At 43.6% G+C, this 27,975-nt stretch overlaps 2 protein-coding genes across 5 annotated transcripts in view; one reads left to right on the top strand and one right to left on the bottom strand.

Moving 5' to 3' along the window:
* The window catches only part of Wdfy4 (WDFY family member 4), a 218,847-nt gene that overhangs the window by 163,242 nt on the left and 27,630 nt on the right, over nt 1–27,975 (top strand). For all 4 annotated transcript variants that reach the window (XM_029469142.1, XM_029469139.1, XM_029469140.1 and 1 more), the window contains 2 exons: nt 25,259–25,301; nt 26,214–26,333. In XM_029469142.1, the coding sequence (XP_029325002.1) occupies nt 25,259–25,301; nt 26,214–26,333 (163 nt within the window). The remainder of the gene's footprint in view (nt 1–25,258; nt 25,302–26,213; nt 26,334–27,975) is intronic.
* Nucleotides 35–23,888, bottom strand: Lrrc18 (leucine rich repeat containing 18). Its single transcript, XM_021182342.1, has 4 exons — nt 23,729–23,888; nt 19,846–19,942; nt 5,948–6,809; nt 35–1,499 (listed from the first exon to the last, which is right to left on the bottom strand). The coding sequence occupies exons 3-4, from the start codon at nt 6,709–6,711 to the stop codon at nt 1,475–1,477; spliced, it is 789 nt and encodes a 262-aa protein (XP_021038001.1). The 5' UTR covers nt 6,712–6,809; nt 19,846–19,942; nt 23,729–23,888; the 3' UTR covers nt 35–1,474.

Genomic DNA, 27,975 nt, shown 5'->3' with positions numbered 1-27,975 from the left:
CTAGAACATAGACACAGAAGCCATGTATTTTTAAAAAGCAAATCTATTAGAACCTGCAAGGATACAATCAACAATGAGTGCTTTCAAATGAGTCCAGTGAACAGAAGGTACAGTGTCCCTTTGCTTGAAACGCCTTAACTCAATGGCATAGCTGAAGAATTACATACAGCTCAGGGCTTACTGGGTCTGCTAGAGTATCATGTTAACTATGACATAGTGACTCTAAGTAGGTACTGGAGAGAGGTACAAAGACATGCCTGTTGTTGAGGCTAGGCTGTAATTGTTTTAAGGTTTGTTTTTAAGGTGAAGGTAGAGTCATAGGAAGTTGTAAAACTGTGGAGTCTCTATACATGCATCATCCACTCCCCACCCTCCATGGGAGCAGGTTTTTTAACCACTGAATTATACAGCTTTAAAACCAGAACCACCCATGCCTGTTTACATCTCTGTGATGTGTCTTTTGCCTTGTGCCCAGATTCATGTGAGTGCCACCATAATCCTCATGTGCAATCCCTTCATTGTTTCAAAGGCAGCTCTTGTGCTGCCACTCCACTATGAAGCTCACCGCTGAAAGACCTGCCATTCTTGACTATTGACAACTGACCTTCCCTGTCACCACTTGCATTTTATCATTTAGAGAAACATTTATATTCTATAAATATAATCACAGTGTGTGTAGTTTTTGGAGACTGGCCCTTTAAAGCCCAGAATACCACCATTAGATCTGTCCAAGTTGTTGTAATTTCAAATAGTTTGTCTCCTTTTATCGCTGACTAGTACTCAAATGTTCAAATGTAACACCAGATTTTGTTCACCTACTTGTGGATTGAAAGCCATTTGGTTGTTTTTAGAGCCACTACAAATAAAACTGACCATTTACATTTCGTGTAATTATTAAGATGTTAGAACACCGGAACCTTTTAATTTTTGTCTATGCTTTCTTTATTTCTGTTTTTCTTTTGCTACCTTTCTGTGTACAACTAAGGGAATGGTTAAAATTCCACTTCAATTTGTTCATAGTGTGCATGTATTTCTCTAGATGTGTGTTTTTATGTGTCTTGGCTCCTTGATGTCTGTAAATTATATACATGTAATTTTCACAAGTTACTGGTGGTGATATTGTATCATTTTGAGTGGCATGTAGAGAATGAAAGACTTTTCAGTCTTACTGTAGACTCTTAAGTCTTTAATTGTCTATCAATGTATACCTATAACCTTCTTACATGTTTTCTTTACAACATCTAGAAAACCACATGAAATATCTTTCAAGGACATGTGCACAAACAGGTAGCATAGAAACAAGGTAAACAAAGTAAAAAATCATAAAGCAATTCAGTGACTTGGGCAGCACCGGAGAGCCTGTCTTCCAGAATGTTCCCTGTGCCACTCTGTCTTCTAATTTGGGACTCTTCCTCTTCAGAGTCGTTTATTTCTGTTAGCTGAATGGTCTTCATGTATTTTGCCATAAGCTACTCTAGAAGGTGGATGGTGAGCGTAACCTGGGGAATGGAGATAACAAGAGACTAAGGCAACTGCTCCAGGCTACCAGGGCAAAACAGAGGTCATACTGAGGTCACTCCAGGGTCACCCAGACTATACCTGGCTCTCAGAAACAGGGACTACTGTCACTGTGCATAGTTTCTGTTCTGCTTGAGGAAAGAGACACCCATGGCTCTGTATCAAATCTTTCTAGGCTTACTGCAGCTAAGTGAAAACATGGCAGTGGTATTTCATAGCAGGATAAAAACCATCAATATTAAGTAAGATGTAGAAGATGACTGCTAAGTGCTCCATCTCACCAGTCTTTGTCTGGTAGCCAACACTTCCTAGCTAAAAATGTGTCTAACTGGAGTGCCTGCCAGACAAATGCCAAGATGTCTGCCTGCTTGGTTCTCAATTCTGATGCAGTAATATGCTTAAACGCTTCCTAAGACTCAGAAAAGATCAAAATGCAGGGAGCAGCTCCGTTGGGGATGGAAAGAAAGAATCAACATGCATGCCAGCTAGTCAGAGGACTTCAAATCTGCGAGGAGATTTTTGACGACCACCATGCTGAGATGTGGCAGCTCATTGGAAAAGAGGGAGAGGACAGAATTGAGAGCAGAGGGAGGAATCTACAGTCAAGACTCAGACCCTTCCTGGCACAGGATGTAGCTGCAATGTCTTCCTTAATGTCTCCTCTTTGCTGACCTCTATGGATGCCTAGAAAATGTACTACACATTCTCTAGAGAAAGTGACTCAGGCAAGTGATTGATCTACACAGCACCCACACACTGCTCTTTCTAGATCACATTCCTGTGTGGGTCCAGAAGCATCAGGCTCAGAGAAGATGTGTCTGTTGTCATGAGCCTGGCTTCCTAATGGGCACATTCTTTATTTATTATACTAACTGGGGCGCTAGAGGTTTGAATTCACCTAGGACCTCAAAAAGGGACAAGACAAGTGGCCCACATATTCCATCCAGCCACTTCTCAGAAGAAGCTGTGTTATCCGAGTGCATTTTAGATCACATATACCGTGCAGTTCTGCAAGAATGAAGCAACCATCCATACTTCTCCAGGGAGTTCACAAGTGACACTTTGGGTTCTCATGCAGACCATACCAAGGATGTCCAAACAGCACTGGGCTCTGAGCCTCTTCTGTCTTTACACACTAGCATCAAAAATACATACATACAAACAAACAAACAAAAAGCCAAAGTTCTGTAATAAGCAGTTTAAAAAAGAACCCCAGATTTGGGTTCAAAAAAGAACCACAGAATCCTAATGAGGAAGGAGTGACAAACTGGCTAAAAGCCACAATGGAGGAAGAAACGAAAGGAATGAAACCTGTGTTTCAAATGACACCTGTGTCTGTCATTCTCAAAACATGCCCTTTAAAATCTTTTCTTTCTTTTAGGTGGACTAATCCTGTTATTTAACTGTGGCTGCTGCCTAACTCCGCAATCCTCCTGCCTTAGTCTTTCAAGTCTTGGGATTGCAGGAATGTTCAGTACTTCTATTTTATCACAAGCTAGACAGAAGGTGTTGTTGATGCTGGCTAAAGGGAAAGGAAGGAAGAAAAGAAGGAGGAAAGGAAGGAAGGAAGGAAGGAAGGAAGGAAGGAAGGAAGGAAGGAAGGAAGGAAGGAAGGAAGGAAGAGGGGAAGGGGAAGAGAGGAAGAGCGAAAGTAAACACTAGTTTTGGCAACAGAGGGGACTATCCCCAAGTCTACTTTCACCGATGGTCATCGAGCCACCAATGGAAGCCCCGTAAGCTTCCCATCTAAAAGGCAGAGCCATATACTATTCCTGTGTGGTCTAACTTTGTTAGCAGAGCTCCCAGCCTTAGGACCTGGCTAGTAAATTTATGAATTTATTTATTTAAAAATTGGCCTAAAACTTGGAAGAGAGGGTCCTAAGTGTCTTTTTTCTCCATGGCAATGTTAGAAATTATAGAGAAGACGGTGGTGCCTTTAATCCAAGCACTTGGGAGGAAGAGACAGGCTGACTTCTGGAAGACTGTCCCAGTGAGAAGAGGAGAAAATAGGAGTCTAGTTAGGAGAGGACACCACCCTGTACTGTGATCCCTGATGGTACAGGGGGTATCAGAAAAGAGTCAGAGAATCAGGACGGAAACCCACACCGAAGCTCACATCTTCAGACATTAGTTTCTCAGATGTTTGCAAGGCTGGGCTAAAGGATGCTTAGTACTTCTCTTACTGTCTCATCATCTGCTTATTGTCCTGGTCTATTCAGTGGATTCTTGGCTAGCCTGGGCTACATAGTGAAACCCTGTCGGGGGGGAAAAAAGAAGAGAAGAAGAAACAAAAGCCAGGAAATCCATTCATGCTGATGTAGCTGTGGGTATCTTTCCTCTGAGATCAGGGCTGTTTGAGTGACCATTTCCACTCCCGATAGATATTTCCTGCAGATCCTCATATCTAGGGCCTTGTTACAGATATGGCAGCAGCCTCATCTTTAGATGGGCTTCCAATAAATCATCAGCTATATTAAAGAGGGAGAAAGATGTAAAGAGAAGTGGCCACAATGAGAAGGATGTGGTGAGCAGATTCAGTGATGTATGTTACTGGTGAATTAAATACAGTCTACTTGATGGTATGTGTCACAACTATTCTAAAATAGTCCCTGGAACACACTATTTTCAGGGTGCAGAACTGCCAGAAAATAATCTAAACCACGTGATAATCGAGATGCTCATCGCAGAAATATTTCCATTAGTGCAAAATTGGAAACAATGTTAATGCCCACAAGAACATGTCGTTATGCATGCCATGAGAACAACTGTCTTGCAGATGTGTACAATGTTGGCTCCAAAGACTATGTGACAACATGGGCTTCAAAACAGGGTAGAAGTGACATGAAGACTAATTTTTGTCACATGGAAATATATAGAAAAGTAACTAGGAAAAGCTGGCTTATGTCTAAATATGGTGGACGTGGTAAGCGACATTATCTAGAACTAGATTGTGCTTTGGTTATGAAAAATATTTAGTAACTGGGGGAAACCGTAATGGGAAACTTGAATCTAGATTATTCTGAGATTTTGAAAGTATGATTCGGAGTGTTGCAAGCTAAGCATCAAGAAAGGAAAATGAGTCCCTAGGAGCTGGAAGATGAAGGGTGCTGTCTGCTGTCATTTATGGTGTGAAGAAGAAATGAGCTAGCGAAGGCACTGAGACCTCCAGAACTGTGTGCACTGGCCACTGCTGCATAGCTCGCCACCCACCCAGCCAATTCAGGAGGAAGGCCTGTGCAAAGTGTGTGCTCTGCCCTTCACTCCCATGCCTGTGAAGCTGTGAGTGAAAGAGGCACCATAGGTCTGAGGAGAGCGCACAGTGTAGGAACATTCCCTCCACCCTTGCCATTTCTGCCTGAGGAACCAATGCGACTCCTGACTCTGCCCATAGCCGTCCTTCAGCTGCACACCAGGATTTCCTTCTCCGAGGAAATGAGTCTGCTGTGTGTCTGCTCCAGGTCGCCTGCCTCAGAAGTCCACAGGCTCTAGCACTTCATTTTCTCAGATGAAGGAACCAGACAGGAAGGAGTAAGGAGCCCCGAGGAGATAGATGAGTTGCCAGAAACCTTCATCTGCCCAATTCTACACTCTGTGGACTTTATTGCTGCCAGCCCAGCCTGTGAAAGTGAATGCCCAGGAGTAAAGCCCCTGAGAATGACTGGAAGTTGAAATGGTAAAGTCCCTGACCCCTAAGTTCCTCAGGTCAGAATGTTCTGCCCATCTCTCTTTACTTGGCCTCTCTTCCAGCTTGTACAATGCCAGCCAAGCTTTTCCCCTTGGCACATGCTGCCTGCACCTACCACAATGACCCACACACACCTCTCTCTTCCTAAGGGTCTGAAAAGGTATTTGGCACATATCCAGTTAACCAAAGGCCTTCAGGAAAGCTCACAGAGCAACTGCAAACTTAGAGAAAGAACTGCTTCTGGCTTTCCTGGTGCTATTTAATGGTGATGCTTCTCCATCTCGCAGCCATTACTCTCCTACCAATCCATGATCTCAGACAGTTGGCCGTTAAGGCCTAGATCCAACCTTTTCTGGTAGGATGAATTTTACATTTGGGAGCTGTCAACATGTCCCTAAATGCCAGTGATAGTAAGAGTATGTTGGTAGCCTTAGTTCCCTGGTCATAATTGGCTGCCAGGAGAGTTCAGGACAGAAATGAGATGGACAGATTTATGGGGCTTTTTCTTGGTTCCCTGTGCTTGCAAACATGGGTATGTGTGTGCAGGAAAGAAGTGAACTGCACAGAATGGCAAGAAACCAAAAGCCCTTCAATCAACCAAACCATAGTCCAAGAGGTAGGGAATGGTGTTTTATGGCTTGGGTGGAAAGGCTCCCACAGTAATACAAGAGCCCTCTCCTTTGGGTACAGCCTACTGTCTTGTCTTCCCACCTTTCTCCCTCCTGCCTCAGGGTCCCAGGTCACCTCCATTCTTCCTGGGCATCCTTGGCCGTTGAGTTGGGTGAAACCAAATTGGAAAAGAGGGCCTTTCTCGGTGCAGAGGGGGCCATGCTCTTGATTTTATTCAACTTGTCCCTGGCCTGTTGGCATCTCTGCAGGCAGGATGAACACATATCCTTCTCTTCCACCAGATAGAGGTTTTCTAGCCTTTTGATGGAGTCTACGAACATCTCCGATTCATCTGCATTTGGGAAGGGGTTCCTCTTTATGTTGAGTTTCTTCAGCTTGGGGAGCTTGGCGATGCTGGCGGGGATTGTAGTCAGCAGATTGTCATGCAGCCCCACCTCATGGAGCTCCTTCAGGGCCCCCAGTGTGGTGGGCACACTGTCCAGGTGGTTAAGGCCCAGATTCACGGTGCGGATGTTCTTGAGTTGGTTCAGCTCCACAGGCAGCCCGTTGGTGGTCAGCCTGTTGTTGCTCACGTTGAGGAAGAGTAAGGAGGTCATCTGGCCAATGGATTCAGGGAGCTTGTCAATATAGTTACTGTGCAGGTCGAGCCATCGCAGGTTCTGGAACTTGGCGATGGAGTCGGGAATTTTTCTGATCATATTCCGGCTAAGATCTAGCTCATCTATATCACTGAGCCGCAAGATACACTTGGGGAAGGTGGTGATCCCCATCTTGCTCAGGTCAAGGCGTTTTCTCCCATCAAATGTGATTTTGATGCAGTTCTTTGCCACATTAAGGGTGATCTTTTTGCCCTTGGGGCCTTTCCCACCCTTGGCCATGGTCTCGAAGTATGGGAGTGTATTTGAAGGATGTCCTTCCCGAGCCGATGGTGATGAGTTTGAGGAAGAAGTCACATGAAACTGCTAGATGGTAGGCTCTGTTAAGAACAGAAGAGACAGATATAATTAGTAGGGGACACCACACTGTGCTGTGATCCCCCCATGATACAGAGGGGCAAAAATTCAAAATCAAAACCAAACAATAACAGAGAGGAGTCAGGGTAGCTGCAGTAGCAACCAACACCAGAAGTCTTCAACTGTTCTCATCTCTTCAGATCTCAGTTTCCCAGATGTTAGAGGTACAGGACTGAAGGGTATTTAGTACTTCTCTTTCTCATTCTCTGGCTACTGTCCTGAAAATTAGCTTTCCGACTCCAGGTTGTGTGCATGCCTCAACGTGTGTGTGTGTGTGTGTGTGTGTGTGTGTGTGTGTGTGTGTGTGTGTGTGTGTGTGTTTGGCTATGTGCTACCTCACTGACTCACATATAGTCTCTTTAGTCAAAAGACCATCCTGGGGAGGGAGGGGCTGCTGCTGTCAGAGGCAGCAGAAGCCTGGAGAGAGGAAACAGAATGAGTGTTTAAAATGGCTATCACATTCCTCTCACACTTGGGACCCAGAAGAGCTAGCAGGCCTTGGTTCGTGTGACTGCAGAGTGATGAGAACAGTCCTGGGCCTGGGGAGTTGGGGCTTATCTTCACAGCAGCACCCAGAATTCCACCCCTCTCCCCAGGCTTGGAGGGAGCCAGGGTGAGTCTGGCAAAGCTCCTGGAGGCACCCAGGGTGGCCCTGGCAAAGCTCCTGGAGAATGTTTGTCTGTCTCCAATGCTCCACAGCCTTCCTCACATCCCTCACACTGACATCTCACACTGACATCAAGTAAAGATTGCTCTGCATAACTAGGTATAATTACAGGTATAGAGAGAGCACTACACAGAGTGCTCTCTAGAATGTAGAGGGTGACAGAAGATCCTGGCCTCCTCGGCATGCTTGTCTTAGAAGTCAAGTTTTGCATCTAGCACTTTGCTTAAACTCTCTGCCTCAGTCTCCACGTTTGTGAAAGTGGTCCCTTTACAGAGCTCCTAGGGAATATAGATCATCTAGTGCTGCGTAGCACTCGTGATGCTGGCTCCTAAACATAAGTTACTAGGTACACATAGTGTCTCCCAGGAGATCCAGTGCTGCTCTGCTGTTCAGAGAGGAAGGCTGAAGTCCAGAAGCCAGGGAGGTCAACAGCTAGGAAGGAGTAGGCTCTAGACCAGTGATTCCCAACCTTCCTAATGCTGCGACCCTTTAACACAGTTCCTCATGTCATGGTGACCCCAACCTTAAAATTACTTCGTTCCTACTTTATAACTGTATATTTGCTTCTGATGTGAGTAGTAATGTAAATATCTGATATTCGGGATATCTGTGTGGGACCCCCAAAGGGTGGTGACCCACAGGTTGAGGTCTACTGCTCTAGGTAGTCATCCAGGGAGCAGCACATTCAAAGATAATCCACAGTCTGAACAAAACTGAAGACGATCAAAACCAGTGTGTGAAAGCAAAACAGTGATTCAAGGTACTAGGAAATTACTAGGAGCCTTTGTTCTCAAAGTAGGAGGAAGATATAGGGCCCAAAAGGGCTGCTCAGCCATTGAGAGCACTTTCTGCCTTGTAGACAGGAGTTCAGTTCTCAGTGCCCACCTTGGGCAGCTTACAACCTCCTGTAATTCTAGCTCCATGTGATGCAGCACCCCTTCTGGCCTCTGTGCATACTACATTAAGGTTCTCTCTCTCTCTCTCTCTCTCTCTCTCTCTCTCTCTCTCTCTCTCTCTCACACACACACACACACACTTACATAACTTAAAATCCAAGCCCTTTCTTTTAAAAGAAACTGAATGTCTTCCTGAACACAGGGGTATGAATAAGACCAGGGTCCAGTTGTAACTATCAGCATAATATTGGAAATTCTAGGCAGTGACATAATGCAATAAAAAAAGAGCATACCATTAGAAATGAAGTAAAGATGTCTGTATGCACAGGTTACATGATTGTCCACATAAAGACTATCACAAAATTTCTTAACATTCTTTGAACTGGTAACCAAGATTAGCAGAATCTTAGGAACCAATGTTAACATACATATCTACATTTTATTAAGTAATGATTGGAAGCTAAAACTTGAGGGAAAAAATGTTCCCAAAAGAAAGGTTTATATATTTCAGATATATAATAATGAGGACTTCTATGATGAAAATTACAAAATACTGACTTAAGAAAAGAATCTAAATAAATGTAAAAACAAAGCACACATGAATGGGAAAACCCATATGACTTCTCCTGGAATCAGTCAAAATACTATGATTCCAAAAGAACTTTCAGCAAGATCATATATATATATATATATATATATGGATATTTCATATATATTTCATGTTTGTATGCATAAGAATTCCTAAAATTTTAAAATTCTAAAATGTTGAAAGATAAGGGAACTAGAATAAAAAATTTTTTTTGAAAACAGAAGAAAATGGAAGATTTGTATACAATAAAATAATTTAAAAACTTGTCATGTGATTAATAGGTGTTATCAGCAGGATAACACCTATCAGAAGGATATGTGGAGTAATAAGACAAGAAACACTGTCTAGAACATAAATGTGTACAAATGTAACCAACATAGTCAGCTGATTTCTGGCAATATTTTAGTAGAAAAACAAACTCTTCAGCAAATGGTGTTGGGTAATACTTGGTCACCCATATGAAATAATCCATTAACAACTTAATGAAAATAACTAATATGAACACAAAGTGGATCACGGATATGGATGTAAGCTATAAAACTTTTAGAAGAAACTGGAGAAAAATTTTACGACCTCTAGTTTGGCAAAAGTACATTTTCCAAAAGATGGTGTTATAAAAAATAATGGGCTTGAAAAATTAAAAGTTTTGCTCTGTGAATAAACTGTTAAGCATGTACCGGTAAATCAGAGAATGGGGGAAGCATTTGTAAGCAAATGTTGGGAGTCCAGACTACAGGAAGAAGGCCTATAGTGAAAACAAACATAAAACCAATGGCACAGAGATGGAGTGAGCACAGTAGGGCACACAGTAGGGCAGCCTTGAGAGAATTTGGCTTCTACATATAAAATTAACCACATTCTCACCATAAGAGGTTCATCTTCCCCAGCAGGCATGTTACTCCAGGAAAAGAAAACCATCACATTCACATGAAAGCTTATTCCTGTGTTCATAATTTCCCCCAAAGGGAAGAGCATCCTTACATACATGGATTCCTTACACCAGCATACGGCAGAGCATGAGGAGAGAAGTTATGCTAACTGCCTCTGCCCGTTTCTTACACTTTGTGTGTGTGCCCTGAAATGTCCTACCTCCTCCCACATAGTTAGGATGTGTCTGTGAAAAATAAAAATGCATTTCAAATATTTATAAGGAACGGTTTGTAAAAAAAGAACACATTCACTCGTATGTACAACCTAAGCTGTCCCTAAAAGCACACAGCTTCCCAGAAGAAGCCACTGGAATGGTCTGCATGATGAGTGAGTCCATTTTTGTAGCTGCAGGAAATGGATCCACCAGGGTAGGGACTACAGGGTGGGGCCACTAGACTACCAGGGAACAGTTGTGTGACTTTTCTAGTGATAGTGGACCTGCCTAGACCCTGCTCTGGGCACAGTTACTTGGAGATATCTATCTATCTATCTATCTATCTATCTATCTATCTATCTATCTATCTATCTATCTATCTATAGCTCAGAAATTTGCTTCCCCAAAGGAGAGGTGGTATTGTAGCTACATTTTAAGATGTTCTTTTGAACTTGAAACTAATTGGCACTGTCTGGCCAATATCTGACTTTCTTCCTGTGCCTCTTTGTTCAGCCTAGGATGGATGGACATCTAGGATTGTGTATGTCTGCAACAGCCCTATTCTGTCTTTTAAAGAGCAGGCAGGTGTGGAGCACCTGGGCTTTGCTGTGAACAGAGGGAAGAGAGATTCGCAGGAGACATGTCCAAGAAACTGTTCTACACTTGAGTTCACACACACAAGAAAAGATGGACTCCACTCAGGAAAGCCTATATACTTATAATCTGTCTCAATTCTGTGTAGTCCTATATTTGACAACCATAGCTGGGAGCCTAAAAAATGTAGTAAATAAAATTTCCCTTTGTCTGAGGTCCTTCTTAGTCCTTTGGGACCTATTTAAACCAAGTACCTTTGTTTATTCTTACCTGAGTCCATCTGTTTGCTCATTGATGGAATGCACTGGGGTTCTTTGTGGTATCAAGCCTCTGAATGACACAAGTCTTAAATGAACCTCACCTCAAGTTTTACCAGCTAAAAATCCAGATGGTCTCTAATCCTGGCTACCAGACTGCCCTGCATATTCAAATGTTGGCTGCCATTGGGCTTTCTTCTTTGGAGACAAATTTTAAGCATTGGTTAGAAGGCTTCTAGACAGAAAAAGACGCTTCCATTAGACTGGGAAGCGTCTAATGGAATCCTAGCTAGACCAGCTGAACCTACTCACCCAGCCCACCCATGCTGTGGGTAGAAGCCCTACCAGGTTTGAGCAGTGGAGGCAAGGAAGCAGTGAGGACCTGGCTACAGCATACCCTTCCATTAAGGAGCCCCTCTCCAATAGGACCTTTGGCTCAGAGCCTAGCCATTAATCACCTTAAGGCAGAACAGGGGCCTGACTGGACTAATGCACTTTAAAAGCTCCCTAGTGAGTCTGGATCCCCAGACAGATGAAGCCAGGTGGGAGCATGAGGAGCACCCTCCCCCACCCCCATCCTTAATGCATCTCCTCAAGGTCACCCTTTGATAGCTGGGATCATCAGCTGTGGAAGGCATGGTGTGCTGTGCTGATCAGAGACCTTTCTGAGGCTGAAAGCTCTTTACCACCACTAAAATCAGGCAGTACCATGAGATAGTCTATTTCAGGGACAGAGAAATCAGGGACCTGTCCCAGTAACTCTTCTGCTTAAGGCCAGGCCCATACACCCATGGAACAGGAGAGTAAATACTGACAGTAGAAAAGTAAACCAGACGATCTTTCCATATAATATAATATAATATATAATATAATATAATATAACTTTCAATTAAACAGACTTTCTTTTCAGTTCATGGAAATCTTCAAATACCATAGTGTGCAGCCCACTTAACCATGCATTCATAGGGAGAAAGACACAGAAATACATCAGCTAGACAGATGGGCTGTGGGTGAGGAGAGAGGGAGGGAGGGAGGGAGGGAGGGAGGAATAGATGGGTCATAGATTTTGTTGCACCTGAACAACTATGAAGCCCAGTACAAGAGGGTTCCAAGTGAGCCCTGTTTTCTTGTCCTTTGCAGTTAGCAGTGTTTTCTACTTGGAGAAAAAGTGGGCCAGTTGGTCTGATTTTAATTTGTGAATAATTTTTCTATCTAGTCATTGTGAATGAAACAGCATGGAAGGACACCCCATGGATATCTAAATTAAAAATGTAATGGCAGCCTATATTTGAACGCCATCAAAACATTTGCAGGCATCTTGAGCTCTAAGATACTTATAACCATCATAATGCTAGTGTGTATGTCTGGTGCTTCATACTCAAGAGTCTTGGATTTCATTTTTAAGTAACACTAACTGTTTTTACAGGTTCAATATGATTGAATAACTTCCCAACATAGTAACATAGTAATTACTTCAGTCTTTGGCTGATGCATTAGATGTAGCGTAGACATATAATTGAACTGGACCCACCAAATGTTACCATTTGGAGGAAACTGTTTCACATGGATGAGAAATACCCTGGGCTCGTGGGCTCTTAGGCAGTAACAAGAACTTCCCTGAGAAATCCCTTAACCCCAAAACACAAATGTTTATCAACCGGGCATAATGTTATATACCCCAAAAAACCCTCCTCACTTGTAAGAGAACAATGCATTGACTCTATCCAATACTCCAAACATTCCAGCTTAGCCACATAGCACCTGTACAATGCTGTTGCTAGAGAGGAGAGGGGGGATCATATGTCACATTGTTAGACTGGGAAAACGACTCAGATTAAAACTTCAAGTACACGCTGTGTACGTGTTACTTTTATCACACTTGAAAGTCGATAAATCCAGGCCTGATCATCACAGGCTGAGCATCCTAGGATACTGTTTGTTCTTTATCCCATCTCGTTTACTGGGCAGAGAGCAAGCTGGCTCCATTCCCCATGTCCTCAATCCTTTCCCCCAAGCAGGTCTATTCACTCCTAGGACCCAAGTTAGTTACTTAGGTTGTAGGGACATCGAGGCCACTGAGTCCCTTGTATGGAGATGATGATTCTGGAACTCCTCACAGATCTCTCTCCCCCAAATCAGCCCTGCTTTCTGACTTAGGCAATCTCTGCTCAGGAGGAAAGAACCACTGTTCATCCAGCATCCATTCTGGGCCAGGGACTACTGTGGGCTGTAACTAGGAAGTGCTCTACTCTTTTTATTAATTCCCTCTACTTAGGACAGATGTGGACAGTGTGAATAGGTCTTACAGGGACTTGATCTGAGGGTTTCCGAAGTTTATTGTGAAAATGCTACCAGTTGTCAGTCATGCACCGTCACTGACTAGGTGAGATGTGCTGAATTCCTTGATGTGAGCAGGCTACCGGGCCCTCATGTGTCCAGTCCTACGGCCGTTACACCAGAGACTGGTCCTGCTTATTAAAAGAAAGGAACTAAGACTCAGAATCGTCAAGTGACCTGCCCCAGGTCACACAGGGCACAGTCCAAGTCGAACGTAGATGATTCTGATAGCTGAAGGTATACACAAACTTCCACTGTAGTCTGCCGTCTCTCAACCTCCCTTGTGTTAGCTGTGCTACAGTGGTGGCAAATGTCTCCTGAAGGGGTCACAATGCTGGCTCTCATTGGCTTTCAAATGGGGAAAGCATTCTGGAATCCATGTATTCCCAGACTAAAAGCCCTGCCCAGCCTTTTGCAACACAATATTAAGGTCATACTCCATTCCAAGAAGCCTTTGTGACAGTAGGATCCACATGTGTTAGGGTCCCCAGCTTCTCAGTATTAGGGTCCTCAGAATCTATATTTGAAGACTATATATGTATATTTATGCACATATGTGTATATATATGGTATAAGTTTTGATAACGTTCAATAGCATTGGTGGGGTAGTTTAACTGTTTAAAGCAAATGAGAGAACGATTTTAGAAGTCATACATAAACGTGTGTTCTTGCTTGCCTGTGTGGGCAGTGATGAAGATGAGGGTTTTGTCCTTCAGCTCCTTCTGTAACCATCGAGTCAACTTAATTTGAACATTTTTTATACTGAATGAGCTGAGAAGGTAAGGAGACAGGATTCTCAACAGGCATGGCCTGTGCTAAGAAGTGACCTGCATCCTTGCCTCTACCTAAGCAGTCGCACTTTTGCCCCAGAGAGTGCTGGGTGATGTTCTCCACATGAGCTCACATTAGCTAACTCTTGTACTGGGAATGGTGGGGGGTGCTTGCAATTCTAGGACTTGAGAGGTAGAGACAAAAGGATGATCACAAGTTTAAGGTCAGTGAGACCTTGTCTCATAAACATATACCTATGCACATATAGGAGGGCGGAGGGAAGGAGAGAGAGAGAGAGAGAGAGAGAGAGAGAGAGAGAGAGAGAGAGAGAGAGAGAGAGAGAGAGAGAGAACCTTCTGAGAGGTACCTCCACCTCCACCAGGGCCTATGGTCTATGGGCAGGCAACAAGCTGTGCTGTACACACACACACACACACATCATCATCATCATCATCATCATCACCTGTCGGTTGATGCTTCCTGTCCCCTTTCCATCTCTCCTGGTGTCACCTGGCTGAATCAGCCTTGCGTACACATGCCCTTTTCTTTCCTGGGGTTTTTTTCTTTGTCTTTCCTTCCATCCTTACACCTCCCCTCAGAATCAGGGCTGCTCTTCCCGTTCTGCAGGGGAGGGTGCTGAGTGGTTGGGTGGGGGAGGGGATGAGTGATCTGGCCCAGCTCACACAGAGATTTGTTCTAAAATTGAAGAGGAGGAATCTTCTTCCCCCTCCCATCCCAGCCCCCCAACCCCTCCCCCCAGCCTGAAGAACAGCAGTGATCACGTGGTGATCGCCCATCTATCCGGCAGCTATCTGGTTAATCTAGTAATGCTGTTCTGTGGCTCTTGCTGGGACCTTCTGTGTTTGCAGGCTTGCCCGCCCTCTGTTATTTACTTCTCTCTGTGCAGCAGCATGGCTTGGCATTCATGCAGCCTGGATGCCACTATCTGTCAAGCTGCCCTCTTCCCCCTGGTGGGTAATAAGAATTCAACTTTTATTTGGAGCAAAAGTTCCCCAGGGTCACATGGCCCCATAACGAAAGATTATGATTTCTTATTGGTTTAATAGCATCTATTTTGTAATTCTGGATGTACTCTGTTTTAATTGGATTTGTTAAAGGAACAAAAGGGAATAGGTGCCTTACAATTAAAATAAAATTTTAAGATTATTAGTTTAACAGACTAGAAAGGCCTTGTTCATCAACCCCAAGTTCCAAACAGGCAAAGCAGCCTGAACGCAAGCAGAGGACAAAGGACCCCCTGTCAGACACACTGCTTCTAGACACTGGGCAGAGGGCTCAGCTCTGTGGCAGCCACCGTAGTTTAAGCTCCACTCTCACAGACACATTTGCTCCCTGTCTCTTTCACAACCACCCTGCCTCTGACAGATCAGAAAACTGGGGTTCAGGGAAGCAATGGCAGAGTGGGTGGATGTACAGAGCTGACCACCTGCTCCCCGCTCCCCATCAGGGAGGCTGGGCAGCCTTCTGAACCCTGTGAACTCAGCTTCCTCTTCTGGAAATAGAGAATGCAGAGGCGCAGTCTAAGGCTGGGCTGAGGTACAGGTGAAGAGCTTGGCAGCCTTCGAAGGAGCCAGGTGAGGGGAGAAGCATGAACGGTGGGATAGAACCTGCCAGAAGTGGACCTGGGCTAAGTGGAATCCCACTGTGGGGTTCAGCCTGACACCTGCATGTGTTACTGTGGTTCTCGACCTTTCTGTGACCCTTAAATACAGTTCCTTGTGTTGTGGTGATTCTCCCTCCCCAACTATAAAAATATTTGTTTGCCACTTCATAACTAATTTTACTAGTTATGAATCATAACGTAAATATCTTATACACAGGATAGCTCCCAAAGGGGTCGAGACCCACAGGTTGAGAACCACTGGTGCACTATGTCAGTCATCATTGCCTCCTGGGCTTTTTCTTCATCCTGGAAGACAAAGGGACACGTGGACCCTTCAAGGTGCACAGAGCCCATGTCATGTGGGGATGCCTGCAGTACACGCATTTTTGTGTGCATTGCACAAAACCTCTTGGCCTTGGTACAACTAACTTGATTTATTGTTTTTCTAAATACATTAAAATGATTTCTAGAACACATTTTTTTTAAAGTTTTGTGGCTAAAGGAGATTCAAGCATGCCAATGTTTGTTGGTCACTGAATGTGATGGCTAGCCTTAGGTGTGGCACTCTTAGGGTCAGGAATACTTTCAGTTAAAAAAAAATAAAATAAACGTATGTGTGTGTGTGTGTGTGTGTGTGTGTGTATGTATGTATATATATATGTGTGTGTGGGTATATATATACATATATATATACATATATATATATAATAGGTATACACACACACACACACACACATCAGTGTTGGATCTCTTAGTCCTAGAGCTGCAGGTGATTGACCTACCCATCTTACATGGATGCTTGGAACATGCTTGAGTCCTCTGGGAGCAAGTGTTCCTGGTTAATGATTCACCTCTCCAGACATGTTCCCTCTATGTTAACATGTGTGGTGGTATGTGAGTGTGCTAGAAGGGCTCAGTAGCATCATAGTTGAAGCTGGTTTAATTGAGTTAAACCTTGTGACTTGACATTCTACTTTATGGGCTCTTTTTTCTTCCACCCTTCTCCACCCCTCTTCTTCCACCCTTTCACCCCCTGACAATTAATAGGAGAGAAAAAAGGACAGAGGAGAAAGGGGGTCAAGTTATTGTTAGACGACTTTCTGCTGATTAGAGGCATCGAGTTCCTTGGTACAAGTTTGATCTTCACCATCTAATTTCTTCTTGTTTCTTCTTTGTGACTACTTAATAAACTGCAAGTAACAGCAACCAACTAACAACCCATAATCCCTTCTCTCGGGGCCTTAGCATTTATATATTCTCTGAAAAGTTCCCAGAATTCCAAATATCGAACACTTGAAGAAACTATCTGCAGCTGGAAAAATCACACCCCTGCTATAGCACGAGACAAATCATAGTCAGCTGCTGTGGACAATCTGAAGCCGTCCTTTTTCCTTCCCACACCTGAGATTAAAACAAAAGCATATTTCCATAATATTTCTGTGTTTTTAAAAAGAAACCAAAATTCTTGCTACAAAACCGAGAAGAGAAAGGAAAGCTTTCAGAGGGAGAGATGGTCTAGGGTGGATGCTGGAGGTTGGGATGGAGAGATGAAGAGATGAGGGAGCTGTTTCTAAGACTGTCTCTTTAGGGAACAAATATAGAACTTTCCACATATAAAATAGAAGCAGTTAAAGCATGGAATAAACAATGATTGTTGAATAATTACTATATAGTCACAGAATGAATTAAATATGAAACAAAACCCTGAAAGTACAAAAAGATAAGGTGTTTAAGAAAATAACAAAGTATTAAATGCCCACACGAGCCCAGTGTTCTTATAAGCAAGCACAAATACACAGAAGCAGCAATGGAGAAGCAGATAAGAAGCAACAACCGTACTTTCTGGAGATGAGAGCACTGCTGGTCAGCAGATTCCAGTCTCTGCAGTTTGCACACATATTCACATACACTCATACAAAAGGACACTTCTTCATGTTACACAAATTTTGATGACTTTTGCTGCCCTGTTTAATTGTGTATGTGTGCCTGTATGTGTGTGTGTGTGTTTGTGTGTGTGTAAGAGCAAGACTCTAAGATGTTAAGCCCATGAGTGGCCTCTCCCTGCTTACTTTGGACAGACAGACATGACTGTTACCAAGAATGATCTGAACTATTACTACTGTGTTTAGGATAAGACAAAGCTTCTAATCTTGTAGACCACCCATGTTGGAGCCATCTGCTCTGTTCCTTTCCAGAAGTGTGTGCAAGCACTATAGAGAAGTAAGCCGTCGGCACTATGGTTGCCAGCTTGTTTGAGGTGCTACAACGTGTCTGGGCTCAGTTTTCTTATCTGCAAAATAGATCAGTAAATTATAATTTGTTAAAAATATAAATGAAGTGATTAACATATACTAAGGGGTGTGTTGGGTACTTAGTGATGCCAGCACCTGTGGACTAAGATTAATCTGTAAGCAACATACACCATTTCCTCCTTCCCACTGTCAGCCCTGGACACTCCCCATTTGTCTGTTATATCAATAGTGGACTTGGGAAATAGTCCTTGCAGGCTCCTGAACAAAACCACTGCAACCTTTAAACACATGCTGTCAATACCACACCAGCAATAAAAGAATGTAAAAGCAGCTTATAGATGTATTTATATCTACAGTTCAAGCTAATTATTCACTCATTCATTCATTCATTCATTCACTCATACATCACACATTCATTCATCCATTGTTTTGTTGTGGTTGTACTTATCGGTCAGGTGACAGGCAGTGAATGACTACGGCTTAGTCTGTGTGAGAGGTGTTGCCTGCTCAGGGGCAGGCCTGCATGTGTCTGGCTAGGAATAGCTGACTGCTGGGGAGACAGAAAGGGGGAAAGTTGAGCGGATGAAGACAGAGCAGGGTAGCAGGAAAGAAAGGTAGTGTGCCACCAGAGGTATGTTTTGTGTCTGGTGTATGAGCAGTTTGGAGCCTTCTAGACTGTAAGCCAGACAGAGAAAACTCAAAAATAGACTGAAAAATTCTAAGATACTATTCATTTCCTCTCCTTTTAATGGGGCATTAGGTTCTGTGACAGTATGTTGTGAGTCTCATCTCATTTAACTCAGACACCCCACTTCCAGGAATAAAGTCCAAGCCTTGACAGCCTTTCCTTTATCGGGCCACACCCTACCGCGTCTTCAAGCCAGCATCTCTTGTTTCCATGTGTTGTTCCAGTTGGTTTTTCCATGGAAGTTTGACTTTACAGTGTCCTGCAATGCATTTGGCTTTTCTGTGCCAAGAGGCAAGCTCCTGATTCATCATTTTCCCTAGGAACTGGAGGGAGCTGAGCTAGGTCCTGTGGGAACGTTTATCCTGTCCAGGCCAAGTCCTTTCCTCATGGCTTTTCAAAGACAGAAAAGAAGGCGTGTGTAGGTCACAGACCCATGGTATTAAGACAGGTCTCATTATCTGAGACTGATAGCTGGGAATGACTGGTGAATCAAATAGGTGATGATCTAAGGTGCTGATTGCAGCAGCTCCCATGGCAGGGTGAGGGCTGGTTTCAGTTACTTGCCTAGGGTTTTGTAAGCACAGATACAAGGGACCTGGAAAGATCACCTTGTTCCTCATCACTCGGCCAACAGAAGGGAGCAGTTTAGAAAGTTGTCTGCCTCCCAGCCCCAGGGACCCCTGGAAACTCACAAAGAAGCTAGTGACACCAAGCACCAGCCCAAACAAACCACCAGGAGACAAGCTCCGGCACTCCAGAACTCTGCAGGAGACAGTGGCTGTCTCAGAACTTCCCTTCTGCTCTGGAGGCCCTCACTCAAACCCAGAGGACAATGTGTCATTCTAGCCTGGAGGCCAGTCACTGTTCTGTCCCTCCTACTTGCAACTTTGCATAGACTCTTGGCATTTCTGAGCCTGCATCTTATCTCCCCCTGCTAAGGGCCAGCAAAGGCGTAGGAGAAGCCCCAGGTACCCACTGGTCATATATCTCCCCTGCCAAGCTTGTGCACGGTTCCAGGCACCTGAAGACCAGTCTGTCCCCAGCCAGCTGTCCTGGCCAGGACTCAGAGTAGGTGGCCTCCTCTCCTAAATAATTCATCAGCTGATCAGCTAGTGTCTAGACTTGGTAAAGGAAGCAGCGGAGAGAACAGGCATTTGTAGGCTGATCCCTCAGAGGAGAGGGAAAAGCCCAGTTCAGAAAGAGAATGATGGGTGACAGGCACCAGGGAGCAAAGCCTTACCTGCGTTTTGTCCTTAAGCTCCTTCGCTGTGAAACTTGGTCTCCAGGCAACAAGAGTCTTGGGACTTGGAGTTAATCAGCATAATCTTGACGCCTGCCTACAAAGTGAAAGGAAAACAGGCTTCAAAGTGTTTCCAGGATACCTTGTTTCCAGGAAGCGGGAATCTGAGCTGCAATCCAAACACGTGACCCCTGCAGCTGGGTGCATCCTCCGGCTTCCTGCAGCAGGGTGAGAGTTTTCAACAAAGCAGCTTTCCATAGCAACCATGCTAATGACACTGAAAAGTCCCTGGAGCTCCCAACCCCAGGACCTCACATGTGACTTTCTTCTTATTTCATGTATTTGTGCATTTTCCTGCTTTCCGTTTGTGGGAAGGTCTGTCTTTTATATGTTTATTTACTTGAGTTTATTTATTTTTCTTGCAATTTTGTTTTTCTTTTAACTCTATTGGATCAAAGCAACCAGGGAGCTCATGAGGTCACACGGGTGGGCCATCACTTTCTCTCTGTTGACTGCTATCAGTGAATGTGGATGTGATATCTCTGGTTCAAGCACAGCCTTTGCTGTTTGGTGCTGCTGTGATACTACCATCAGGGATTAAGGCTGCCGTTTGTATACCTGTGTATTTCTTGGCTTTTTATTTTTTTTTTATCTATCTATCTATCTATCTATCTATCTATCTATCTATCTATCTATCTATCTATGTATCTATCTATCTATCTATCTATCTATTTATTTATTTTTTACCAATGAGCATTTTCCTTTAGGTCAGTGGTTCTCAACCTTCTAATGCTACGACCCTCTAACACAGTTCTTCCTGTGGTGGTGACCCTAACAGTCAAATCAACTCGTTGCTATTTCATGAATGTGTTTTTTGTTACTGTTGTGAATCATAATATAAAAATCTGTGTTTTCTGATGGTCATCCTGTGAAAAGGTCACTCGATCTCCAAACGGGTCACTGCCCACAGCTTGAAATTGCTACTTTAGATTAACTTTCTAGTATTTAAGAGAACTAGCCAAATAATGTTATTCTGCAAATAAGAAAATGACATTGTAGAAGCAAAATGTATAGAAATAAAAACTAATATTATAAACTCCTCTAACTGAACATAAATTAGAAAAATAAATAGAATGGCTATCACTAAGTAAATGTTTTAAATTCATAATTAATCCAAGCAATAAAAAAATTTTAAAGTATGAAAGAGCAAAATAAACTAATTTTAATCCCAATATATATATATATAAATCACCATTAAAGAAAGATTTTGATGGCATTATACCACTACTATTTCATGTTTAAGTTTAAAGATAAAGACAAAATGCTATGCTGAATCTATACAATAAGTAATTTAATTGAATTAACAAGTATAATTAGAAATTTTAAAAAATAGTCAAAAATTTACTGCAGGGTATATTTGTAATTGAAATATATAATATATATGTAATTTAAGTAAGAAAACATAATTTAAAAGTCAGGAAATCAAGTAAAAATACAAAATCAATCTTTCATAAAAGAAAACATACAAGAAGAAAAATATCTTTAAAGTGCTGATATATAAACTCGTATGGAAAGGAAGCCAGGTGTAACTCGGGCATCTGGATGTAGTAGAAGGTACAGTGCAAAGGCTGTTGTCTTCATTTGTGTGGAGGAAATAGGCCTTAGTGAGAATCAAACACAGATGAGGTAGCCATATAATCTAACCAGGCTAGAACAGTCATCAAATATTATTAGGTCTAGAACTGTATACAGCATATGCATGCTGGGGAGGTGGCAGAGAAAGCTATCAGGGAAAGAACAGCAGTCCATTTGTCAAGGAAAGCCTCTAATTTGAAAATATATTTCTGTCTTCTTCTAGATTTTTTTCTTTTTCTTTTTTTTAAAGACAGGGTCTAGCCCTGTAGCCCAGGGTAGCCTGAAACTCTGTCATCTTCCTGCTCAGCCTCCCTTGTAGTGAGTTTACATGTATGAGCCACTATGCCTATTGTTTTCTATTGATCTAGTACCTGAATCTGAAAATTGGGGTTCAGGTTAACCTGCATTTGCTTCTGAGGGTCAAACAAGGTAATTTGCAAAGTAAGTTTCTGGTGCCAGCCTCTTGACTTCTTGGTAGGTGACTCCTCATGTCAGGCACTGTCCCCAGCATCCTTCAGCACATTCTTTCCCTATCCAAAGAACATTATGGGGCCCAGAACAGTGCAAGACACATGCTTCCCTGTCCTGAGATGCACAACATGCTCACCAGCAGAGATATGGTTCCAGTTTGCTGAAATTGGCAAATTTTCTTTATTTTGGATTTGTGCGGGGTTGTTTCTGCTTGATTGTTTTTGTTGTTGTTGTTGTTGTTGTTGCTGAAATGACTTCATTTGAGAATCAGATCTCCCAGTTACCTGCATGCCTGGTCTATCATGCCTTTACAATTGTTTTGTAGAAGACAAAGCAGCAAGGGAGAATTTGGGGGGTTGGAGGCAGGGTATGAAGATGTTTCTACTCTGACTCAGAAACCCATGTTAAACTTTGGGCCCTCATTGTCTTCTGAGTTGGGGCTAGTCCTAGCCTCCTAGTCCAAGAGGCAGGGGCTGGGGAGGAGACCCCAGGTTCCTTCCAGGATGGGGAGAGGATCCATATTCCAGGTACTTGGGAAAAAATAAAACAAAACCCAAACAACCAAACAACCAAAAAACCAAAACCCTCTTCTTCTGAGAACAACCCAAAACCTCTAGTTAGGTTGATTGAGCCCTCTAAGAAAGATGTGTGTTCTTGAAACACAGCTGAGATTCTACTCACTACCACCCTTCCCGAAGATTGGTGTCATGTGGTATTGAGATGGTTTGGTAGAGCTGTCCCCAGCAAGCAGAATCAAAGCATGACCATAAAGTAACCCTTAAGCATTGATCTATATGGTATTTGGGGTCTGGAAGGTCCAAAGGTAACATGATATAACAATAGAGAAACCTAGTTGAAAATCCCTTCAGAATAAAGAAAGGGGATCCAATATGAAGTTCTTGGGAGATTGCCTTCTCATCTTTGGAAGTCATCCACAAGAGAGTGAATAATGGTACCTAGGGATGGAGAGGAAATAGATGAGGTGTATCTTCTGTGAAGACAAAGCTGGGTCACCTTCAGGGTAGACAAGGTCACACCCCTTCGTCTTCAATGGCTTCATTTGAGTCCTTCTGTTCCTCTAAGATTAGCTCCAAGTTGCCCATGGGCCCCAGACTCCATATGGATTTCTGGTTAACTGTGGGAGCCAACTGGGTTGACAGGAGGTTATACATCACTCCAGAATCACCCAGAAGGGTATCAAAAGAACTGAGAATATCTTCAATAGATATCAGGTCCCCACTCTTGCTACCACACTCTTCCTCCTTCTGTAGTTAGAAAACAGTCAACCTGCTGTGCTTGACTGGTGCCAGTTTGTTAACTGTCACACCTATGTGGGAGGATTCTGTCCCCACACCTGTTCCAGCCTTATCCATATTCACAATAACACTCTTGCTCTCCACACTACTACATAAGTGTGGCTAGCATGTTGAATGTATGAGCTAAGAACGTTTCAGACAGTCCTGGTGTCCCTCTGTCTGAGTCTTAGTCAAATGGTGTCAAGTGAATGAGAGTCCAGATTTTCTCCACTTCAAAGCCACAGGTTTTTCCATTCCTGCCTTTCCCAAAACTCAGGAGGGCTTTAGAAAGTCAAGAGCAGCATCTGACATCTTATTTAATCTCAAACACTTTATTATGATAGACAAAGCAATTTATCAGATAAAGTGATTTTTTTTATTAATCACCAGGTATGTATAGCCAACTCATGGAGTATTTCAAGAGCTAGATGTATTTTTAAAAGATATGGTTGAGAAACCATATGTCAAAAAGTAGAACTCACTTTTGGTTGGATGTCTTACCACCATTTGGTAATGGCGTCTTTCTCTGGTGGTAACAGAAAGGATGGGTCTTCCTTGGAGCTCATAGCCGATGATCTAGAGGAAGGGAGAGGAGACCCTTGCTCTCCCCAGCTCCATTCCGCTCTAGAGAAACCTCACAAATGACCATGGGCAGAGTTCTAGAATGTTTCTGAAAGGACAGGTGACAGAGGCCTTTTCACTTCCTGAACTCTGAAAGGCCACATTTTAACCCAAATTCTCACAGTTATTTCATATTTTAAAATAAAATCTAAGCTTAGGAGGTTTCAAAATGCCAGGTCCACACGTTCTTGGCTCCAGAAGGCTCAGAACATTCAGGGATATCTGGTGGATTCCAAGTAGCAGTGATCACTGTTGCTAGCTTGGCTCTGCTTGCTTTTATAGCCATCAGGGAAGCCTGCCATGTATGACTGTGGGGAGGAGGGAGTACTGGAAGGCCTTGCCAGGTGACATGTGTATTGGGGAGTAGGGGGACATTTGTGAACAGTTGACCAGAAGATGAACAGTCTGGGGAGATGTGATATATGGTTTGGCTTGATGGAGCAGTGACCTGATCTTGAGGGCGGAGTGGAACTCTCATGGACATTGCATGTCATGGCCAAGGACAGCACAGAGGCTGAAGAATTGAGCTCTACATGTCCTTGCTGAATGGCAGGAGACAGGGTGTGTTTTGATGCACCCTTCAATGCATTCCTCCAGATAGACCCACCACTGTTATCGCCTTGCTTCACTCTGTGTGTCTTCATTGTAGAAGTGTAAGAGAGTGCCGTCTTTTAAGAGAAATATCTGAGCATGTACTTAATCATTTCAAAGCTAAAAATGTTTCTTACTCTCTAACCCAGTAGTGTGACAGCTAGAAACACACCTGTGTGGCACAGTCCTGAAGCTGTCACACAAACTCAGGGCAATGTGAGCTGGTCTCTCACAAGTGAAGTGATATGGCCAGAGTCCATGTACAATAATTAAAAACAAAATAACATAAGCATATGGACATTCGTATGGGAAGATGTTTTCTACACCAGCATACTTAGAAACTGTTAATTAGGCTTATTGAGTTCAAACAGTAGTTTGTAGACTAATGTATAGTTCCCCTTATGGTGTTTGCATTTTCCTCTGAATCACATCTATATTTATATTTGGTCTCTAAGAGGATATATGAGGCAAAGGAGGCCAAGTGATAAGAAGCCATGAGAATCCAGGAAGGCCTGGGAATGAGGCGTGTTCTGGGGACATCTCTGCAGGTTACACTTCACCATGTTCTGGAACGTGTTTAAGGGTGGTGGGTATGAAAAATTAACCTTTAGTAGACAGACTGAGGCAAGAGAGCCAAGACGACAATGTGTCTGTACTGACCTCTGAAAACTGTCACATGCTTGTGGAAATCTGGGAATTTCCTGAATGCCCTGGTCCCACAAATCTTCAGGAATCTCTATTTCCCATACTCATGTTCATGTCTTGGATATTTAATCACACTGTGTTTTTCTGTACCACAGGAAACACCCAGGCTTCGATAGGACCATGCTACAGAGGTGGCAGGTAACAGTTGCTCACCAGTGATGGTGGTGGTGGTGGTGGGGCACCCTGCAGGAGGTAGAGTAGAAAGGAGTCAGAGCTTGCAAGAAGTGTGCCACACACTCAAGGACGAAGTTTGTGCTTCAAATTTACTAAATTCCAGATCTGTGTCTGACAAGATCTCAAGGATAGAAGATTTGTCTTTGAGCAGTCTTTAACGAGGAACCAGAGAACATACATTCTCTCCTCCCTAAGGACGTGCACTAGTACACACACTGGGGAGAAGGGGGTGTCACACACACCACTTCTTAGGAAGACATGCGTGGCTCCCAGCACAACAAATGAGTCACTAGCCTGTGCTCTCAGTGAAGAAGAGACCCTAAAGAAGCCATCCCTGCAGATCTTTCCACATGTATCCCACATATCCATCTGTGTATGGTTAGCTTAAGCCAGAGAGCCCTTGGGAGAGTATTAAACTAATATAGACAGATGGAAAAAAGCCTTTCCCAGAGCATCAGAGGGAGACTAGTGAGGGCTCCCTTTTCCATAGCTACCATTTTCAGTACATTTTTTTCTAATGGTGGAAGGGTCAGCAATGGGTTCATCTTCAGCATTTGTGCTGGCCTTCAGTTAGCTCTTGAGTGTCATTTTGAGGTTGAAGATCAAAGAAAGCCAGACCCTTCACTTCAGATTGCTGGTCTTTGCTTCATCTTTGGCCAACATAGCTTCTTCCCATTCATACTCAGATCAATAGATGCCACCCTGCATTTGGTGTGGGTTCCTGCATAAGATGTAGACAGAGAGCTTAGGTGCCAGTCACCTCTGTTTTCTTGTCCTGAAATCAAGGTTTCCTCTTGGGGGCTGAGGGTTAGGCCCAGATGACCTCAGAAAGGTCTCGGATGTGTTTGGGTTGTCACCTTGTGTCTCTTCTGGTAGAAAAGGGAGATCAGCAATTTTGAATACCTCATGTACCTCAACACACTGGCTGGAAGGACCTACAATGACTACATGCAGTATCCCGTGTTTCCCTGGGTCCTCGCTGACTACACCTCAGAGGTAAGATGTTCTCTGGGGCATGACACAGGCTTTCTGAGGCTTTCTATCCCTGTCATGAGCACACAGAGATTTGCGATGAGATTCAGCTTCCTGGGCCTCAAGGCCGCTAGATTCTCCTGAAGCTGTGCCAGTCTTTACCTGGGTTCCTGGTCCAGATGCACCAGTGAAGTGACCAGCACATCTGTGATTATGTTAATCAACACGTGCCTGACATGAGCCTCAGAGGCCTCCCTGTCACCCCTGAAGGAAACTGTTGCCCATTTCCTGACATGCTTGTGTAAGACAACATGGAAATGCTTCATTGACAGTGAGCCTGGCCATAGGATTTGTTCCTAACATCAGTGTGTCCAGAGAGGGGAAAGGAGATAGAGGTAGAGAGATGAAGAGAAAAGGATAGTAGCTCACTCTGCCTGGTGTTGCTCTAGAATCTGAGCTCTACCTGGCACCCGAAGACATGCCATGAATGGAGAGAGCCATAGCTAGATCAAACCTCTCATGTCGCTCGACCTCCATTTCTTCATCCCAGCAAGCAGGAGTCAGGAGGAGGAGAACCACACAGCAAAGCATAAGTGGTGTGTGTGTGTGTGTGTGTGTGTGTGTGTGTGTGTGTGTGTGTAACTGAGTCATGGAGTAGATCTAGACCCTGATGCTATGGTTATCAGGAGATGTAGTGGGCAGGGTGTGAAGAATAGAAGTTCAGAGAAGCCTGACCACCCTGGCCTATGAACGCTTATGTGGAAGAGGCCAGGGTTGGAAGATGGAGGAGACTCAGTCTTCTGTGACTTCCCATCTCCACTTAAGACAGGGAATGCAACAACATTTTCCCACCAGCCACACTTCTTTTCTCACACTAATGGTCCAGCCGTAATCAAGGTCTTACAAAAATGAACCTTCAAAGTGGAAGGATCAACCCATACTTGTAAAGTGGTAGTTGCTATATAAATGCTCTCTGTTTAACATACCTTGTATTTATAACTGTGTTTACTTTCTTGCATTTAAAAATTGGGAAATATTTTTAATTGGGAAAGGGAAGCAGGGAAATAGCCCAGTGGATTAGAGTACTTTGTGCACAAGCATAAAGGTGTACAAAGCAGGACATGACAGTGTGTCCTATCATAGCAGTACTGAGAGCAGAGATGGGAAACCCAGCACTGTTAGCTAGCTAGCTTTGCCAAAGCATTAGACTTCTAGTTTAGTGAAGATCCATCTTCTACCCTGCTAGTGTATTGAATGACATGGGCACCTGAACACTGGCATACCTATACCACATACACACAGCCTTCTCCTACACACACACACACACACCACAAGCACACACATGAGACATTTCTCCTGAACATCTAGAAATTTGGGGAAACGAGGAGCTCTGGCAGCTATTAACCAGTCTGACTTGTCAGAAACCTGGGGAGGGGCTACTTCCCTTTTGTCCTTGACTGCTTTCTGCCAGCCTTTGAGGTGGTAACAGCACTGTCCTTCTGTCAAGGAACTGTGACTCAGTGCTAGCCCAGTGAATTAGAGCACTTTGTGCACAGGCTAGTGAAGAGAGTTTTAGGAAGAAACAACCCCTCTCAAAGAGATGCAGCCCCCAGGGATAGTCTGTGTTCCCCTGGCTCCCAACACACAGAGCATGTCTCTAAAGTCA

The sequence above is a fragment of the Mus caroli genome, chromosome 14 (genome assembly GCF_900094665.2).
Source record: "Mus caroli chromosome 14, CAROLI_EIJ_v1.1, whole genome shotgun sequence".
NCBI classification, from domain to species: Eukaryota; Metazoa; Chordata; class Mammalia; order Rodentia; family Muridae; genus Mus; species Mus caroli.
Note: the sequence above shows the minus strand (reverse complement) of the source record. Positions and strands in the feature narration are given on the sequence as shown.

Coding starts and splice junctions, on each gene's coding strand:
- Lrrc18 (XM_021182342.1), bottom strand. CDS start 6,711: ATGGCCAAGGGTGGGAAAGGCCCCAAGGGCAAAAAGATCACCCTTAAT. Junction 1,500..5,947: donor GATGCCCAGGAAGAATGGAG/GTGACCTGGGAC, acceptor TCCATTCCCCAG/GTTACGCTCACCATCCACCT.